The sequence below is a fragment of the Chiloscyllium plagiosum genome, unplaced genomic scaffold (assembly GCF_037043375.1).
Source record: "Chiloscyllium plagiosum isolate Xiang-an unplaced genomic scaffold, Cpla_swu_hap1 HiC_scaffold_4, whole genome shotgun sequence".
Classification (NCBI taxonomy): Eukaryota; Metazoa; Chordata; class Chondrichthyes; order Orectolobiformes; family Hemiscylliidae; genus Chiloscyllium; species Chiloscyllium plagiosum.
Window position 1 is genome coordinate 138,694,531 of NW_028270142.1, and position 20,844 is coordinate 138,715,374.

General features: G+C 41.4%; 1 protein-coding gene across 4 annotated transcripts in view; it reads right to left on the minus strand.

Annotated features, from left to right (window-relative positions):
• Positions 1-20,844, minus strand: part of vps13b (vacuolar protein sorting 13 homolog B) — a 977,967-nt gene that overhangs the window by 58,894 nt on the left and 898,229 nt on the right. For all 4 annotated transcript variants that reach the window (XR_015757055.1, XM_043687669.2, XM_043687667.2 and 1 more), the window contains exons 44-51: positions 14,403-14,558; positions 12,761-13,027; positions 11,280-11,363; positions 9,484-9,659; positions 5,837-6,007; positions 4,884-5,094; positions 2,055-2,243; positions 198-344 (exon numbers count right to left, since the gene is read on the minus strand). Coding sequence is in view for 3 of the 4 variants with exons in the window: in XM_043687669.2 (XP_043543604.2) it covers positions 198-344; positions 2,055-2,243; positions 4,884-5,094; positions 5,837-6,007; positions 9,484-9,659; positions 11,280-11,363; positions 12,761-13,027; positions 14,403-14,558 (1,401 nt within the window). In the remaining variant the exon portion in view is untranslated. The remainder of the gene's footprint in view (positions 1-197; positions 345-2,054; positions 2,244-4,883; positions 5,095-5,836; positions 6,008-9,483; positions 9,660-11,279; positions 11,364-12,760; positions 13,028-14,402; positions 14,559-20,844) is intronic.

Consider the following 20,844-nt stretch of genomic DNA (forward strand, 5'->3'; position numbering starts at 1 on the left):
TAACAGACATATTATGACAATTTCAAAAGGAAGGAAATGTCAAATGAGACAAAAATGTTAATTTACCAGTCAAAATGTTCAATGTTCTGCAATTTACAGTGACCTTTATCATACATTCAGAACTTGGATTAAATATACATGCCTGGTACTGCCATAGATTTGACAAACTAAAAGACAACAATTTCTGCAACTTGTACCTCCTTTTGTGTTGCTTGTTCTGGGAAGATGAGCATAGGGCGATAGTAGATTTTGTGAGTCGTGGCGTTCATTAAAATGGTCTTGTCTTCAATCACTAGGATCTGAATCCCATGTCGTACCACTGAAGATATACAAAACTGACACAGCTGCAAAAGCACAGTTAACAAATCAGTAAAACAGAAATAAAAGAAATTGCATTCACATCACCTTATATCCATACCCGCAATGCCCCAAAACACATCATAGCCAATTAACTGCTCTCAAAGTGAACTCCTTATTGTGATGTAGGTAAGCAGCTTTGCAATAAAAAATATTAGACACTAACTGACACTCCTTCTCTTCCCAGGTATGAGGTTCCTATGGCATTTCCTCCAGAAGAAAGGAAATGTGCAAATAACTCCCATTAATGGTTGGCTGCTTTCTTTCTAAATTTGTTCATGGGATATGGATTTCGCTGACTGGGTCAGCATTTATTGCCCATCCTGAATTGCTCTGGACAGGGTGGTGATGAGCTGGCCTTCTGAAACTGCTTCAGTCCTTGGGACACAGTAAACTCATAGTTCCATTAAAGAGGGAGTTCCAGGGCTTTGGCACACCAAAACTGACAGAATGCTGATCTATTTCCAAGTCAGGGTGGTAAATGGTTTGGAGGGGAACTTGTAGATGGTGGTTTTTATACATATATATACTGCATTTGCAGTTCCAGATAGTAAAGATTTCAAATGTGGAAGTTACTGTAAAAGGAGATTTGGTGAGTTGTTAAAAATCACCCAGCATTAGCGGACAGGAACAAAGAAGTAATTTAAAAAGCTGTTGGGCATTAACTCAAGAGAGTCTAAGTTAATGTCCAGCTGCACAGAGCTCGGGTTAGACTTCATTTGGCTGACTGCATGCAGCCTCGACTCATCAGGAAGGATATATTGGCTTTGGAGAAGATGCAGCGTAGATTCACCAGAATGATACTAGGAAATAAACTGCTTAAATTATGAGGATAGGTTACATAGACTCGGCCTTTCTTTCTTGAAGGTGGAAGATTAAGGGGCGATCCAAGTGAGGTAATAAGGATGGTTAAAAGGGTACAAAGAGAGAAATCATTTTCTTTGTTAGGGGAGCACAAACAAAGCCGCATGACTTCAAAATTAGAATTGGGTCATTCAGGGTTGAAGTCAGGCAGCAGTCCTTCACACAAAGATTTCTGGAAGTATTCACCTAAAGTGACTCCAAGCAAATAAAAATTTTAATGCAGAGTTTTATTTGGCATTATCGATGAAAGAATCAAGGCAGGTTTATGGAGTTAGGTTATATAACTGCCCTGATCTAACTGAATGGCAAGACAGGTTCAAGGAACGAATTGGCCCACTCTGTTCTGATATTCTCAAAAATTACACACAAAGTATCTACAGACAATCAAAACCCAACGATCTGCCAATGTTATTAGTAGCAAATTCCAGGATAAACCATAAAGTGCTGGAAAAAGTCAGCAGGTCTGGCAGCATCTGTGGAGAGAGAAACGAAATTAACATTTCGAGTCGGCGTGACTCTTTGGAAGAAGATGCAACTCAAACTGCAGAGTTTCTCGAGCACATTCGGTTTTCAACTTCAGAATTGTGAAGTGCTTCTGGTGCAATGTTTTCTGGGAGATCATGCACCCGGACCCACTTAGCAATACAAGCAGCAGTAAGAGCTGGCAAAGAAGTGCAGAATCCAGAGCAAGTTTTCCTTCTTTGGCTGTGTGGAAAGGGAGTTTTTGCTTATGGTTTTACATAGCACACTAATGTTCCAACAGAAAACTGCCGAGACAGTTTTTCAAACATTCCCCCAGGGGCAACGAAAGGGTTCAGTGGTTGCAAACAGACCTTCTGATGATCGGGAAAGGTTCCAAGTTTTACATCTGCATCAGCGATCCCATCCTCATCCAGTGTAATGACATCAGTGACAGGATAATCCTTCCACTTCGGGGATGTGACATCATGCACAAGCCGGACTGCTGTCGATTTGTGTACAGTGTTTGTGCTGGCCCAGTAGATACCAATCTGAAAAGGCTCCTAAAATGAATGATTAATAACAATTACAGTGCTGGTCATTTTACACTATTTTCAGGTGGCATTTTGCAGTTTTCTTTTCTCAGTTAATAAGCCAGCATTTGAACCAAATTAAAGTTGTCCATATTGTTTAAAAATGATACTTCCTTTCTTTTTTCAGGCCACACATTATTTCCAAGTCTCGGGTATCCTGCAGACAACCTGCTCTCACGAAACAACAAGGTTTTTAAACACAATAAGGTTTTACGTTTTGGAATGTAATGCCTGAAAGAACACTTCTGATTGCAATTTTCAAGATACTAACAAGAACTATTAAGGTACATTGAAACCCTTTTCATTGACTTGGGAGTCTACAATGAGGCTTAAAAACAGCATCCAGCTAATCAGGAGCGAATTTCAATATACTGATTGGCTGATCACTCAGACCAAAAGACAAACCACTTGGATTAATATTGAGAGATAGGGCGAACCTTACTTAGAAAGGCCTGGATTAATCAGGGATAGTCACTGTGATCTTGTTAGGGGAAGGGTGGTTTGCTAATGTCCTCCAGATGGGAAATTTGCCATCTTGCTCGGTCTGACCTACATATGCCTCTACAACCATAGTAAGGTGAATAAATCATTGTTTTTTAAAAAAAAATATTATTTGTCTTTGGGATGTGGGCATTGCAGGTTAGCCCTGCATTTTGTTGCCCATTCCTATCTACCCAGAATTCAGACTCAACCTCCTTGTGCATAAATCACAAAATAGTAGCATCCACATTCAGGCAAAAGGGAAGGCAAATGAAACGTTGACCTTCATTTGAAAGGGAACTGAGTATTAAAATATGGAAGCCTTCCTAAAACTATACAGGGCACTAGTCAAACTACAGCTGGAATATCATGAATAGTTTTGTCCCCTTATCTGAAGGGAGAGATACTGGCATTGCAGGCTGTCAAGACAAGATTCACTAAGCTGATCCTGGGTGTGAGGAGGTGTCTTATGAGGGGAGGTTGAGTAGAATGGCCCCATAGCAAGTTAGAAGAATGAGATGAGACCTTATTGGAGCATACAAGATTCTTAGGGTTTTGACAGGATACATATGGAGAGGCTGTTTCACCCTATGGGACAGTTTAGGACTAAAGGGCATAATCTCAGAATAAGAGTCACCCATTTAAGACAGAGATGAGGAGCAATTTCTTCTCTCAGAAGGTAGTGAATCTGTGGGTTTCTTCACGGTTGGGAGCAGTCAAGGCTGGGTTGTCAAATATGTTTAAGGCTGAGATGGGGCATAATTTTAATCAGTAAGGGAATTAAGGATTATAGGGTGTATCCCAAGGCTTGAGCACATGTGACAATAAAATCTAATACTGAAAAGACAGGAAAGTAGAGCTTAAGATTATTAGATCAGTCATTATCGCACTGAATAGCAGAACAGTCTGGATGGGCTGAATAGTCTACTTCTGCTTCTACATTGTATAGTCTTACCACATTGCAGAGATGTGCATCTCATTCACATGTGAGCCAGACCAGGTGAGGATGGCAAATTTCCTCTCCTAAAGGATACAAGTGATGTAGATGTGTTTTTATGACAAACCAAAAGAGGCCAAACAGCCACCATTTGATCAGCTTTCAATTCTAGATCTTTAACAACTGAATTCAAGTTTCACCAAATGTCTTGAGGGGAATTCAAACCCATGTCGTTAGGACATTAGTTTGGGGTTTTGAATTGCTGTTCTTCTGACATTACCATTATAGCACTGCCTCTGAAATCCCAGAATGAAATAACAGAAAAACATACATGTGAGATAGACTGGTCCAACTTTATTTGGAGATCCAGTACAATCCGCATATCTATTTCTGTGTATTGCTGCTTTTGTCCCCTTCAGTGGCGTCACAAACCACCTGGTTGTATTCAAGGTGGTGGTGAATGAGGGAAATTAGGAAAGTGGACTAGTCATATGAGGATTGCTAAGGACCCTGAGTTCATACTCAATGAAGTTTAGAAGAATGGGGGGGGGGGGGGGGGGGGGGGCGGGCATCTCATTGAAACTTACAGAATGCTGAAAGACCTGGATAAAGTGAACATGGAGAAGATATTTGCACTCATAGAAGAGACGAGGACCTGAGGGCCTAGCCTCAGAGCAAACTCTGAAGAAATTGATGTGGAGGAATGTTACCAGAAAGTGGTAAATCTGTGGAACTCATAAGATTGTGGAGGCCAAGTCATTGAGTGTATTTAACAGAGATGGATACGTTCTTGATCAGTAAGGGGACCAGGGTTACAGGGAGAAGGCAGGAGAATGGGCTTGACAAATGTATCAACCATGATCGAGTGGTGGAGCTGACCCTATGGATGGCCTAATTCTGCCTCTGTACCTTTTGGTCTTGTACAGCAAATGTTGGCATTGCCACTGAAGAAATAAACAAAGATCCTATTTGGGAGGCCAATTATTTATATCAGCTGACAGCTCAGGTGCTGACCTTCTCAATGTGTAGGCTGATGTGGATGTTCAGTCAAATTATTATCAGTATCTCAGCAAAGCTCTTCACAAGAACAATGGACAATGCAAAACCTGCCCAGAAACTAAAAGGCAATCCTTTCAAAACGTACAAAAGATTTTCTTTCCAAGTGCGTGAACGCAAATTATCAACATGTGTACCTGAAAGTTTGGAGGCACAATTACTTTTCCAGCAGGAACTTGCACAACTATCTTCTCGCCTTCAAAGAGCCAGAGGTCCCATTTGGATTGGTTGACAAACAAAGCCCAAGGTAGTAGTTCAACAAGAAGGGTATTAAGGCAGTGTTTCCAGGCAGACAGTTTAACTTGCATTGGACTGTCCCACTGAGCAAGCAGCTCACTGCTGTTTTTGCTGCTCGGTTCAAACACACATTAAGAGAAACAGATTAGTTTTTCATTATCCTTGCTGGCAGTTACATGTTTGAAGTAAGTATTTAAGCTGTCATGATTCTTCATGTCAGAAGTGACAGATCCTTAAAAATTGTTCTGGCTTTTAAAAGGCTGCCAGCAAATGATTACATAAAGATTACCAACAAATTCTTTTGTGTTACCATACAATCTTCTCAGGCCGAGCAAAAATGACATTTATCTTCTTAACTGTGGATTACCAGTTGATACAACTCTTTGATTCGGAACTTTACAAAGTCAGCTTGGGGATCAAATAACTCTCACATAATCATACAGACTTGCAAAGATAATGGTCACTTTATAACCAAAGCATTATTAAGTGTTTAGATTTCATCTCTAAATCAAATATTTTTATGAATACAAATGATACTCTAAGATTGATCAGAAATAGGTTCATACAGGTTACATTTAGATAAACTCCCCTCTCTCAAAAGAACCTTCCCTGATCCACTGAAAATGTAAAGAATTTGATAAGAGGAGGAGAATAAAAAGTGAAACAGAACATTATTAGGTATAGTTGCTTATATCTGGCAATAGTTATGCGTTTCCTGATTAAAGGATATTTCAGTTTAAATAGACCAAAGTAACAGACACTTTAATTGTATCCATTTGTATCCAAATGTTTAGCATATTTCCAAATTGCTGGTTGTACAGAGAGCAGAAAGCTGAGGGTTTTACTACATTACCTGTCAGGTTCCTTTGTTATGTACGGCCAAGGGTTACGTGCATCAGTGTTCTTGTTGTAGAACTCTCTAAATAACTTGCCAACAGTACAATCACTTTGTAGCCCACGGACAATTTGTTTAATGAGAACTGTTGAGATGGGGACTGCACACTGGGATGCTTCATCTTCCTCCCTGTGAAGAAAGGGGAATTATTATTACAACCCATTGCATTGCCATTTAAACATGATTTCCTTTGCCAAGAACTAAAAGTCAATTCATATTTTGCCAAATGCAGGTTTGAATAAGAATTCCACCCATAAATGCCTGAAGACACTTGATACATCAAAGGCTATGCGCACCAACAACATCCTGGCTGCGGTGTTGAAGATTTGTGTTAAAGAACTGGCCATTCCCTAAGCCAAACTATTCTACTACATCTATAACACTCGCAAAGATGGAACATTGTGGAAAGGTTAGGTCCCGTCCACAAAAAACGCAGGGCAAATCCAACCTGGCCAATTAGCATTAAAACATACTGCTCTCAATCATCACGAAACAGTGAAAGTATTTTTCCTAGGATGATGATGTCAGCTTGTACAAGGGGGCATAACTACAAATTGAGGGGTGATAGATTTAAGACAGATGTCAGAGGCAGGTTCTTTACTCAGAGAGTGGTAAGGGTGTGAAATGCCCTACCTGCTAACGTAGTCAACTCAGCCACATTAGGGAGATTTAAACAATCCTTAGATAAGCACATGATGATGGGATAGTATAGGGGGACGAGCTGAGAATAGCTCACAGGTCGGTGCAACATCGAGGGCCGAAGGGCCGGTTCTACGCTGTATTGTTCTATGTTCTAAAGGTATGGAAGGTGTCACTGGTAGTGCAAGAACCAGTCAGAGGCTAGGAATACTGCAGGTGGGCAACTCATCTCCTAACTCCCAGAGCCAGAGCAGCATCTACAGGCACAAGTTAGGAGCGTGATGAAATACTCCAGGCTTGTCTGGATGAGTGCAGCTCGAACAACACTCAAAAAGCTTGACATCATTCAGAGATATGCAGCCTAATTGACTGGTGTTCCACCATCTTCAAGTCACTCCCACCACCACTGACACAGTGTGCAGCATTGACAAAATGCAGCAAAGTAATTTATAAAGGTTCCTTTCACAACACTTTCTAAACTCACAACCTCTCCTAGCTAGGACAAAGGACAGTTGATCCAAGGGAATGGCACCACCTGCCAGTTCCCTCCAAGTCAGATACCATCCTGATGTGAAATTATTTTCTTTCCCTGTTGCTAGGTCAAAGTCCAGGAACTCCCACTCTAACAGCATTGCTGGCACACCACATTGACTGCAGAAGTTTGAGAAAGCTGCTCACCACCACCTACACAAGGTCAGATAGGACTGGACACAAATGTTGGCTTTGCCAGTAATGTTCACATTACATAAACAATGTCTGGAGAGGTGCAGGGTGGACTGGGCAGGGATGGGAGAACTCAGTTATGAGAAAAGATGAGCTTGCTCTTCTTAAAGCAGAGAAGACTATGGGGGAACTTGACAGCAGTGTGTAAAAAGCATGAATGGTTTTCATGGAATAATTAGTGGCACAATGATCAGTGACATAAGGACATACTTAAGAACAATTGGCAAAAGAACCAGAGGACAAACGTGGAGCTTTTATTTTTCTAATTCAGAGAGTTTGGATGATTTGGAATGTAATGGGCTTTTCTTGGGTGCTATATGATTCTACACTATGGGGTGTGCCCATTTCACCATCTTATTTCAATACAATCTGTGTGAAAGTGGATCTGTCCACATGGGGATGGATTTCAAGCTTGCCAATACCGAATTTGAAGGTTGCGGTATGCAAAATGGATCAGCCGTCTTTCCATTGCCCCAACCTGTCTGACATTTTCCGAGAACATATGGGAGTGGGAGTAGCATCTGGCCGTCTGTCTGCCCTTAAAGAACAAAAGAGGACGGCTAACAGCTGGATAAGGGCTTCATCCTGTCCCTGCTGGAATTTTGCGACAGCTGGGGGAGACCCAGAGCTCAAGGGAGGCTCATTAGGAGAACTTTTGACAAAATAGTTAACCATATGCACCCTTGTGAACTTGGGCCGCCATCCAAGTTACTCCGCTCGCTGTGAGCTCTGACTCACCTGGCCTCCTCAGCAGGGTGGCAGTGCCCATAGTGTAGATTAGATTAGATTAGATTACTTACAGTGTGGAAACAGGCCCTTCGGCCCAACAAGTCCACACCGCCCCGCCGAAGCGCAACCCACCCATACCCCTACATTTACCCCTTACCTAACACTACGGGCAATTTAGCATAGCCAATTCACCTGACCTGCACATCTTTGTGACTGTGGGAGGAAACCGGAGCACCCGGAGGAAACCCACGCAGACACGGGGAGAACGTGCAAAACTCCACACAGTCAGTCGCCTGAGGCAGGAACTGAACCCGGGTCTCAGGCGCTGTGAGGCAGCAGTGCTAACCACTGTGCCACCGTGCTGCCGTGTAGGGCACTGGCCACTTCTCACACTTGGTGCTGTTAGAATTACACAGGTATGAATCATCCACTTGCTTGGCATCGTACTCAAATGAAGTGGAATTCTTACTGCTAAGCAAATAATGCTGCTCCCGACATTCAAATGCTATGGAGCAGCCGTCCAGATACTGGTCAGACTTCTTCTCCCACCTCTTAGCCGAGCTGCAGGGGCTGTGAAGAACCACAGCACCCAGCAAGACCCAGCCAATGGAAACACAGTAAATATGTGCATGAGTGGGCCATTCGGTCCTTCGAGCCTGCACCACCATCGATATGATCATGGCTGATCATACAATTTCAGTATCCCGCTCCCGCTTTCTCTCCATATCCCTTGATCCTGCTAGCCACAAGGACCATGTCTAACTCTCTCTTGAATATATCTAACGAACTGGCCTCAACAGCGTCCTGTGGTAGAGAATTCCAAACAATTGAGACAGAGGCAGTACCTTCAACAGGTGCCTGCTATTTGCCTCGATTGATTTGCGTTATAAAGGGTTTCTACAACACCTCGATTTTGTTTTGACTAAATTATTCACAGATGGGGATTAAATTAAGCTTCAGAAATAGGAGCACTTCAAGTTGCACTACCAGAACTGAAAGGCTGGTCTTTTCATACAGCTGCTTTTGAGACCCTGCTATGAACAATTTGGCTGTTACTTTTCCTACACTGACTACAGTTCAAAAATACTTCATTGGTTGTCAAGCACTTGGGGATGACCTGGGGCCAAAAATGACCCTTGAAAAAAAGCAAGCCTTTCTTTCTTTCCATTCGACTGCTTCACTTTCTGCCAACCTACCCAACACGCCAAGTCACATAACAGTTTACATCAGTATATCTGCACACCAAAATACAGGAATGACGACAGAAGCAGTACATTTCCCACCCTTCCCTACTGATGCTATAATTTACATCAGAGTACAAAATGTACAATGCAGGCAAACATAACAATTTACCACTAATTATACTCTATAGAAATACCACTACACATAGGCAAGTATTACAGGCTGAGAATTTGAAAAGAAGGTTCAAAGCACATTGTAAGCATTTGTTAGAGTGTCTGGAACAAGGTGAAGAAGCGGTCACTGATTGTCACGGGCAAGAATTTTATGGTTACCTTGCTTGAAATGTCAAATGGTGCACGACTTCAGGTTCCACATTCTGGAGTGGCTCTTCCTGCCCCTTTCCAGCAATGACTTGAGGTTCTTTCAAACCCAAACTTCGTCTCTCGATGTGTAGAATAATGGGATCAGGGAGATGGCTCCTCATGACAAACAAAGGACTGAGAAACAGCTGCAATTCAAACACAAGAATCTTAACATGCCTTTGCTGCAAAAATAAAACAAGTTTGTCAGTGGACAGAAGGCCAAGGTGAGGGCAGGGAACAACAACATCACAGTTTGAGAAATAAAATAATGTTATGCCATTCTTTCCCAAGTGCAAAATATACTCCTGTAGATTTGACTCGTCTTGGGGACAATTCCCTATGCTATCAATGATACAACATCAAATTGCATTTATATAGCACCTTTACCATTGTAAACTATTCCAAGATACTTCAGAAGAGAGCTATCAAGCTTGACACAGTGATATAAGGACATGTTTAGGACAGGTGACCAAATATTTGCCCAAAACGGCAGGTTTTAAGGAGTGTCTTGAAGAAGGAGAAATACTAATGAGAAACCTTAACTCAAACAGTTATAGAATGTAAGAGTGTAAGAAATAAGAGCAGGAATAGGTAATATGGTCCCCTGAGCCTACTCTGTCAGTCAATGAGATCTTTTTTATAGAAATAAAAACAAAGTCCTGCAGATGCTGGTGAAATGAAAGAAATAAAAACAAACTGCTGGAGAGACTCAGCAGGTCTGGCAGCATCTGTGGGGAGAGAAAAACAGAGTTAACATTTCAAATCCAGTCTGGCTCTTTTTAGATACCGGTGTTGGACTGGGGTGTACAAAGTTAAAAATCACACAACACCAGGTTATAGTCCAACAATTAAACCTTCCAATTAAACCTGTTGGACTATAACCTGGTGTTGTGTGATTTTTTAACTTGGTATTCCAAAGAAGAGTCATGTAGAACTCAAAATGCTTAATCTTTGCTGAACATCTAAATGAGCACCTTTAACACCTAAGGAGTCAAAGAGTGTGACGCTGGAAAAGCATAACTGGTCAGGCAGTGTCTGAGAAGCAGGAGAATAGATGTGTCAGGCATAAGCTCTTCATTAGGAATGACACCGTTCTACACTTTGATTCTTTTACTGCCCAACAATTAATCAATCCCAGCCTATAACACTCATTGACCAAGCTTTCACGACTGAATTTCATAGATTCATAACATTCAGAGCGAAGCAATTACTCCCCAACTCAATCCGAAGTGGTCGTTGCTTTATCCTGAAACAATGGGCTGGAGATTACATTCCCCTCTGGCGGTATTACCAAAATATGGACCTACTTTACTGAATCTCATTGCACAGGAAAATCATCATACTCCAGGAATCCATCCAGTAATGGATGCAAATTTTAAAGCAAGCATATTTTCTTTCTGAGGTAAGGAGACCAAATCTGTACATACCACTGCAGGTGTGGCCTTATCCCTTTTTCTACACTTCCTACCAAACTCAACAATTTTACACTTTCACAAGTGATAGTCTTTGAATAGATGATTACAATGACTGAATTGCTCCATACCCCTTTAGTATTGGCATAATAATTGGCATAATCCTTTTGATCTAGGAGGGCAGTACAGTGTTATTCCAGTGAACCCCTCATCTTAACTCTACACATCTGAACTTTCCAGTGCTGGCAGAATGGTATTTAGGGGAGTGAATAAATGTGACAGACTGTTGTTAGTTTACTAGTGAATGATGAGTACCAGAACTTTGGAAGTGCTGAAAAGGAGTAGAACACTCACCACTCTCTGCTGTACAGGAGATTTGGCATCCAGGTTCAGACAAGTACACCACACATGCAACACGGAGCCATTTGAATTGGGAATCTGTAGCCATCAACAACAAAGAAATAAAAGTTAGTTATTCGAAGGAGGCCATGAAGCAAAGAACTAAATAAAAATCAAGCAAATTTTCATTTGACAAATTTAAGCTCATTCTATTTTCTTCTTCTTAAGAACTGGGTATACTTTGAAGCATGAGTGAATTTATCTCAGTCCCAAACTTTGCAAAGTTGTCTTGTTTGGTGTTTTATGGGCCAACTTCATCATCTATGCTGGTGCAAAGTCATTCTGGTCTTGCACTAGTTCAAAAACACCTCACTTAACACTTCCTTAGTGAGTCAAGCACACAGATCGAATGAGGAGGAAATGGATGAATGCATTATGTGGTCGAGATCCTTATCAGTTCCAGTTGAACACTCTATGTTAAAAACAGTACACACTTTAATTTTATACAGGCTAAAAATGAGTAAAGGGAACGTGTCAACTCTTTTTGATCTTCATCATTAAATATAAGGAGAATCTTGTGTGATTAAGTGCGCACATGCATTGCATTGCTTGCTCCTCTTCAGAGCAGGTAATATTTCTCCAGGGTGTTCGCACAGCGCTTGAAAATTAAATTAATATCATATTAACACCACTCTTCATTATAAATCCATAGGCAATACCCACACACTTAACAATTCACAAAGATACAAGAGTGAAAATGTTTAAATTATGAGAACAATTTGCATAAGTAGGCTTGTATTCCCTTCAATGTTAAAGGTTAATGGGCGATTCAATGGTTTACATAAAATTTCGTGCAGAAGGCCATTTGATGTACTAGTGCATTGCTGTTGTTTTTTCCTCCATTTGAGTCTCTTATCTCATCTTAAACCCTCTTAAATGCTTGTCTAGGTTTCCTTTCAATGCATCTATACTATTCACTTCAACCACTTCTTGTGGGAGCAAATTTCAAATCCTCACCGCTCTTTAGCCAAAGATGTTTCTTCTGAATTCTCTGTTGGATATCTTGGTGACTATCTTATATTGACAATGTCTAGTTATGCTCTCCACTACCCCCGCATGCCCCCACCCCCAAGAGAACACATTCTTAAGAAACAATTGAGATCTTGAAAATGAATAATGGAGTTGAGAGAGTGGGAAAGTGAGGACTGTCAGGAAGCACTTCTTCACACAAAGGTGGATGGAAATCTGAAACTCTCTCCCTCCTGAGGGCTGTTAAGGCTTTCTAGGGATGGGAGGAGAAAATCAGCTAAAAATTTTAAAACTAAGGTTGACAGATTTTTTTAAGGTAAGGCTATTAAGGACTATTAGAAGTAAAGCAGGTAGATGGTGCTAAGGTACAGATGTACCATCTGACTGAATGGGGGAGCAGGATCGAAGGTTGGATGGTTTAATACTGCAACTAAGCTTAATTTCAGCTGTCCAAGTGATTTCAGTACCTGAATGACGGTGCTGTTTTCAGACTGAAGTGTCTCTAGGTACACATCTGGTGACCAGTCTGTGTCATTTCCCATAACCCTGATGCACAACCTAGTGAATTCTGCATTCTCAAGAACAAAAGATGGTATCTTCTGATTCAGTGGCAAACAGCAAAGATGTTCTTTGATTGATTCCTGTCCATCTTGCCCACTGCAATGCTGCACCACCTTGAGCTCCACATCCAGATTTAAGTAACTGCAAATAGCTTGTCTTCCACAAATAATGATCTGAAAGGGAACAGTATCACAAATCATTAAGTTCGTGCATGTGTGGGTTGAAGAATAACCAGCAGAAATAAATGAAACTCTTCACATTTATGGAGGATGATGTTGCACATAATAATCATGGACTTCATATACCTTCAAATACGTATGGATTATTTTGAAATTATGGCAATCCTAATTCTGTATTGTACACAAGGTACTAAACCAGATTCTAACTAAATTGTTAGCACTGGATTTTAGCATTGGATTATAAATCAAGCTGAGGTATTTCAACATTGACACTGCAAATACTGTCTGTTTTGCAGATGCTCTCTTCAGATGTTAATGAAGCACTGAATCTTTGCATTGGAGCAGGCCACTTGGCCCACTGTGCCTGTGTCAGCTATTTGAAAGAGTTATCTAATTAACTCCATTCACTCGCCTTCTGCCTGCACATACTCCCCCCTCAACCATAGTATTTATCCAATTTCCTTTTGAAAGCAATTATTGAGTCTGCATCTCTTTTACCCATATCAAATGATAACTTTGCTGCAAAAGACATTCTTGTCTTGCTTCTGGTTCTTTTGCTAATTATCTTAAATTGATATCCACTGGCTATTGACTCTCCCGTCATGAGAGAAAAAAATAATCTCCATGTTACTTTTTATCTGCCAACATCCTTCAACATTTTCAACACATCTATCAAATAGTTGTTTGGCTCTCTCTGCTCTCAGTGCTAAATACTACTTAAATGTAAAAAGGCCTGTGCTGTTTTGCATAATAAGCATGCTTCTGGGCATCCTAGTACAGGAAGGACAATGGAGATTCAGGAAGGATCCAATAAGGAGTACTACAAGAAGAGGATATAGCTGTGAAGAAACAATTTAAAACACACTCAAACCTTTTTTTTCCCCACTGAACAGCAGATCAAATGGGGGTCTAATTTTAAAATTACAAAGGTTTCTGAGAGGGCAAATAATGAAACGTTGACCTGGTTGGTAAGTAGATAAAAAAGGAGTTTAAACTCAGAATTCTCACCAGGAGATTCTATACTGTAACTACTCTATACTTCTAAGACATTCTCCACAGCTGCTATTAGATCATGTGGAGTCAGTGTAAGTAAATGCAGCAACCAATATTTAAAAGATTAGCAAAACTGTGCTGCATCTTTCAAAAGGCACCTCTTATTTGTGCCTTTATTTAAAAAAAATACTTCTTTGTTTCTCCCATGTTTAAATATTTAGCTTCAGCTTTTAAAGGCAGATCTTCTCAAAAGCAGAATAAAATGGAAAACATATTTACAGACCACAAACTCCGACATCTCTCTTCTGTATTTAAAGGGTTAGAATGCATAAGAAAATGGTTGGCCTTCATACGCGACCACATGAAAGAAACTTACTTGTTTTTGCACACTGTTAAGTGGCTGTACTTTGATGATCAGTGATGCTGTTCTGCCCTTGTACTGGATACTTCTAACAAATGTGCCTATGTTGTCCACACTGAATGGCTCGGACCAGCGCCAGTTTCCCCAGCCCTCGATACAGATGTGAAGCAGCTGCACAGAACAATGAATATGTTTGTACTAACTGAAATAAACCAGGGTAACACATAATATACTATGACAGTTATAGTTTTCTCCAAAATTATTTGTTGTGGGAACATATAAACAATTGGCAGGTAACTAAACAACAACTTTTTTCAAAAGAAAAATTGATCTATTGATTTGAGGTAAGGTGTATTATATATGGCACCAGTGATATAGCTAAATTATCTGTACAAACGCTGCAGTGGATATAGAGCCATTCATACGTTAAAAGAAAGATTTGCATTAACGCAGTGCTGCCCGCAAGGATGATAGAGGCCTTTTTACATTTAAGTAGTATTTAGATGTGCACTTGCAATGCCAAAGCATACAAGGCTAAAGGCCAAGTACTGGAAAATGGAATTAGTATAGTCATGTAGTTATTTTTGACCCTAGTGGATGCAATGGATCAAAGGGTCTTTTTCTGTGCTATAGATCTCTATGATGCTAGGACTGCCAGACATCTCAAATTGGGAGAAAGTGAGGACTGCAGATGCTAGAGATCAGAGTTGAGAGTGTGGTCCTGAAAAAGTACAGCAGGTCAGGCAGCATCTGAGGAGCAGGAGAATCGAATTAGGAATGTCATAATTACATATAAAGGTAACTAAGCTACCCTGTTACTCACCACACTCTAGACATCTCTAAGTGCCTTACAGACAATGAAGCACATGAAGTGCAGTCACTATTATAATTTAAGAAGCACAGTAGCCAACATGCACAAATGCATCATTGAAATATTGACCAGATAACTTGTTCTTGTGATGTTGTTTGATGAATGACTATTATTCAAGACAACATAGATAACTTCTCTGCTCTTCTTGAAATAGTTCCAAGGAACATTTACAAAATAACAAAATGCTGCAGGTGTTACAAATCTGAAACAAACACAGAAAATGCAAGAGAAACTCAGCAGGTCTGACAGTATCCATGTAGAGAGAAAAACAGAGTCAATATTTTGGGTCTGGAGTTCTGAAAATGAGACATGCCAGACTCGAAATGTTAAATCTGTTCCTCTTTCTCTACAAATGGAGCTAGACCTGCAGAGTTTCTCAAAGCATTTTCTGTGTTTGTTTCAAGGAATATTTATATCAATTTGGAAAGGCATACAGGGCTTTGGTGTAATATTTAATCTCAAATACACACACTGCCACTGTGGCAATTGGTCAGTAACGCACCAGAATGTCAGTCTTGATTTTTATTTTCATTCCCTGCCACAGGACTTCAGCACACAAGCTTGCAACTCAGAGATGTGTGTTTTATCACCTGATCTATAGGTGATTTTGTGGTACTGAATGTCGTACTCTGTCTTCAAGTGGGTAACAAGGTAGCTTAGTTCCCTTGAAATGTAAATATGATATTCAGGGAGCAATTCCACCCACCACCACATGTGCTGAGATGGGAACATAGTTGGGGGAGTTGGCCTGGAGAGATACTCTCCCTTTCTTGTCACCTAGAAGAAAGTGAGGACCGCAGATGTTGGAGATCAGAGTCGAAGAGTGTGGTGCTGGAAAAGCACATCCAATGAGGCAGCATCTGAGGAGCAGGAGAATTGACGTTTCAGGCATAAGCCCTTCATCAGGAATCTTCAAGTGAGTAACAGGGTAGCTTAGTTACCTTTATATGTAATTATGACATTCCTAATTCCTGATGAACGGCTTATGCCCCAAACGTCGATTCTCCTGCCCCTTGGATGCTGCCTGACTGGCTGTGCTTTTCCAGGTCCACACTCTTTCTTGTCAACTCACTAACTAACTGTTAGGCTTAAAGGTATACTGGGGACTTTTTCAAATTGCCAACAATTAAAGTTCACAAATGCTCCATTAACAGCCTGGAAAGGGTCTCAAGTCACGACCTCTCTTATTAGCTGCCTTCCCAGCAGGCAATTAAAGTTGCTGTTTCCCACCTAGGGTGCTTGATTACCAACTGGGAAACCAGGGCCATAGACTTGTAGGTTGGGACTGGGTCCTCTATTTGTCACAATTTGAGGCACAGATAGGGGTTAAGGTGATGGCCAAGGGATCAACCCTGAACAGTGTAGGAGGGCATGCCAGGAGCAGCACCAGGCACACCTGCACACAGTGTCAACCTGGGGAAGCTACCAAACAGGACTATTTGCATGCTAAATAGCATAAGCAGAAAGTGATAGGCAACAGCTGAGAGATTCTACAACCAATGGATCAGATCAAAGCTCTCCAGTCCCGCCACATCCAGTCATGAAGGGTGGACAATTGAACAACTCACTGGAACAAGAGGTTTCACAAATATTTCCATCCTCAATGATGGAAGAGCCCAGCACATCAGTGCAAAGGATAAGGCTGAAGCTTTTACGTCAATCTTCAGCCAGAATTGCTGAGTGGATGATCCATCTCAGCCTTCTCCAATAGTCCCCAGCATCACAGGTACCAATCTTCAGCCAATTTGATTCACTCCACATGATGTCAAGAAACATTTGGAGACACTGGATACTGCAAAGGCTACAGGCCCTGAAAATATTCCAGCAACAGTACTGAAGATTTATGCTCCAGTACTTGCCACTCCTCTAGCCAGCTGCTCCAGTACAGTTACAACACTGGCATCTACCCAACAATGTGGAAAATTGCCCTGATATGTCCTGTATATAAAAAGGATAAATCCATCTCATCCAATTACTGCCCCATCAGTCTACTCCCTATCATCAGTAAAGTGATGGGAGGTGTCAACAGTGCTATCAAGCAGCACCTGCTCAGCAATAGCCTGCTCAGTGATGCCCAGTTTGGCTTCCGCCAGGGCCACTCACCTCCGGGCCTCACTACATCCTTGGTTCAAACATGGACAAAAAAGCTGAATTCCAGAGGTGAGGTAAGATTGAAAGCCATTAACATCAAGGCTGCAATCACCAACTATGACATCAAGAAGCTCTTGCAAAACTGGAATTAATAGGTACAAGGCGGTAAATCTCCGGTGGTTGGAGTCATACTTAACATAATGAAAGATGGTCATGGTTGTTGGACATCAGTCATCTCAGCTCCAGGACATCTCTGCAGGAGTCCCTCAAGGTAGTGTCCTAGGCCCAACCATCTTCAGCTGCTTCATCAATGACCTTCCTTCCATCATAAGGTCAGAAGTGGGAATGTTCACCAATGATTGCACAATGTTCAGCACTACTCACGACTCCTCAGATACTGAAGCAGTTCAGTTTCAAATGCAACAAGATCTAGACAATATCCAGGCTTGGGCTGACAAGTGGCAAATAGCATTCGTACCACGCAAATGCCAGGCTATGACCATCACCAACAAGAGACAATCTAACCATCACCCTTGATATTCAATGGTGTAATCACTGAAATCCCCCACTTCCATCTAGAAGGACAAGGGCAGCAGATATATGGAAACACCACCACCTTCAAGTTCCACTCTAAGCCACTCACCATCCTGACTTGGAAATATGGTGCCGATGCTTCACTGTCACTGGGGCAAAATCCTGGAATTCCCTCCTTTAATGGCATTGTGGGTCAACCCAGAGCAGGTGGACTGCAGCAGTTCGAGAAGGCAGCCCAAGGGCAACCAGGGATGAGCAATAAATGCTGGCCAGCCAGCAACACCCACATTCCAAAAATGATAACAAAACAAAAGGGGATGTGGGATAGCCTTGGCAGATAAGAATAATTCAAAGAGATTCTACAAGTACATTAAAAGAAAAACATCAACTAGGGAGAGAATAGGGCCCCTTAAAGATCAACAAGACTGTCTATGTGTGGAACCACAGGAGATGTGAGAGATAATAAGTGAATATTTTGTGCAAGTTTTTACTGTGGAGAAAGAAATAGAGGCTAGGGAACTTGGGAAATAAATATTGACGTTTTGGAAACAGTCCACTCACAGAAATAGTAGTGCTGACGACCTTAGAAAACAAAGGTGGACAAATCTCTGGGACCTGCTCAAATATACCCCAAGACATTGTGGGAAGTTAGGGAAGAAATTGCCAGGTACCTACCAGACATATTTGTATCATCTACAGCCACAGGTGAGTACTGGAGGGCAGCTAACGTTGTGTCTTCATTTAGGAAAGGCTGTAAGGAAAAGCTTGTGAACTATAGAACTATGAGTCAGCCATCAGTGGTGGGTAATTTGCTGGAGGGGTTTCTGACAGATAGGATTTACATGCATTTGGAGAGACAAGGACTGATTAGCGATAGTCAGCATGGCTTTGCATGTGGGAAATCATGTCTCTCAAACTTGACTGAGTTTTTTGAGGATGTAACCAAAAACATTGATGAGGGTAGAGTGATAGACATCGTCTACATGGTATAGATTAGAGTGGTACTAGAAAAGCACAGCAGGTCAGGCAGCATCCAAGGAGCAGGAAAATCGACGTTTCGGGCATAAGCCCTTCATCAGGGCTTTTGCCTCAACGTCGATTTTCCTAATCCTCGGATGCTGCCTGACTTGCTGTGCTTTTCCAGTATCACTCTAATCTAGAGTGGTTTCCAGCATCTGCAATTCTCACTTTTGCCTCATTGTCTATATGGTAGACTAATTCTTAGACTTTAGATCACATGGAATTCAGGGAGAGCTTGCCAATTGGATACAAAATTAGCTCAACAGTAGGAGATAGCGGGGATGGTCGTGGACGGTTGTTTCTGGGAGTGGAAGCTTGTCACCAGTGGTGTTCTGCAGGGATTGGTACTGGGTCCATGTTTGTTTGTCATTTACATAACGATGTGGATGAGAATTTAGAAGGCATGGTTAGTACATTTGCAGATGACACCAAAATTTGTGGCACAGTGGACAGCGAATGTGGTTATCAAAGATTACAAAGGGGTCTCGATCAATTGTGCCAATAGGCTGAGGAGTGGCAGCTGGAGTTTAATTTGGATAAATGCGAGGTATTGCATTTTGAAAACAAATGAGGGCAGGACTTGTACAATTAATGGTAGGGCCCGGGGTAGGGTTGTCGAACAGAGAGACCTAAGGTTTCAGGTACATAGTTCTTTGAAAGTTGTATACAGATAGGCAGGGTGGTTAAGAAAGCGTTTGGCACGCATGTCGTCATTGTTCAGACCACTGAGTATCATTGCTCAGACCACTGAGTATCAGAGTTGGGACATCATACTGAAGTTGTACAGAACATTGGTGAGGCCACTTTCAGAGTACTGTGCACAATTCTGGTCTCCCTACTATAGGAAAGTATTATTAAATTGGAAAGGGTTCATAAAAGATTTATTAGGAAGTTGACAGGCCTGAAGGGTTTGAGTTATAAGAAGAGGCTGGATAGGCTGGGACATTTGTTCACTGAAACATAGGAGGTTGAAGGGTCACCTTGTAGAGGTTTATAAAATCATGAGGGGCACGTTCTTTCAGAAGCATCAGTTCAAAGATTGAATTCAGTGCTGAATCATGGACAAAAATGAAATCAAGGTGAACAGCAAAGGTCTTTTTCCTAGGGTGGGAGATTTCAAAATTAGGGGCATATTTTTTCAGGTGAGAAGAGAAAGATTTAAAAGGAACCTGAGGGAACAACTTTTTCACAAAGAGGATGGTTCATACGTGGTAAGACCTGCCAAATGAAGTGGTCAGTGCATGTACAGTTAGAATATTTAAAAGACATTTGGACAGGGACATGAATAAGAAGGGTTTACAGCGATATGGGCCAAATGCATGCAAATGGGATGGCTTAGTTTGTGAAACTTGGTCGGCATGGACAAGTTGGACTGAAGGTTCTGCTTCTATGCTGTATAACTCTATGACTCCAAATAGCTTTGTTTAGTTAGGGGTCAATAACCAAGGAGCACAGTTTTAAGATAAGGTTTAGAAAGGATAACAGAAAAGATTTTTTCCTACCCAGAAAGTGTTAGGTGGTTGCAACTCACTAATGAAAAAGATGGTGGAGGCCAGAACCAACACGACATATAGGAAATATTTAGATGAGCACTTGAAATGTCACAGCATATACAACTGTGGGCCAAGTACTAGAACATGAGTTATAGAGATCTGCAGAACAGATAAAAAGGCTTTTCAGCCCATCAAGATAGCGCTGGTCAAAAACAACAATCCAATTCTTCCAATTCCATTTTCCAGCACTTGGCCCACAGCACAGGCAGTGAGTTCCAGATTACCACCCCACTCTGAGTGAAAAATGGTTTCCTCACATGCCCATTAAATCTCCTGCTCTTTATCTTAAAACTATGCCCTGCTCATTAATCCCTCCACTGAGGGGAAATATATCTTCCCATCCAACCTATCTGTGCTCCTCATAATTATATTTAATAATGGCATTAGA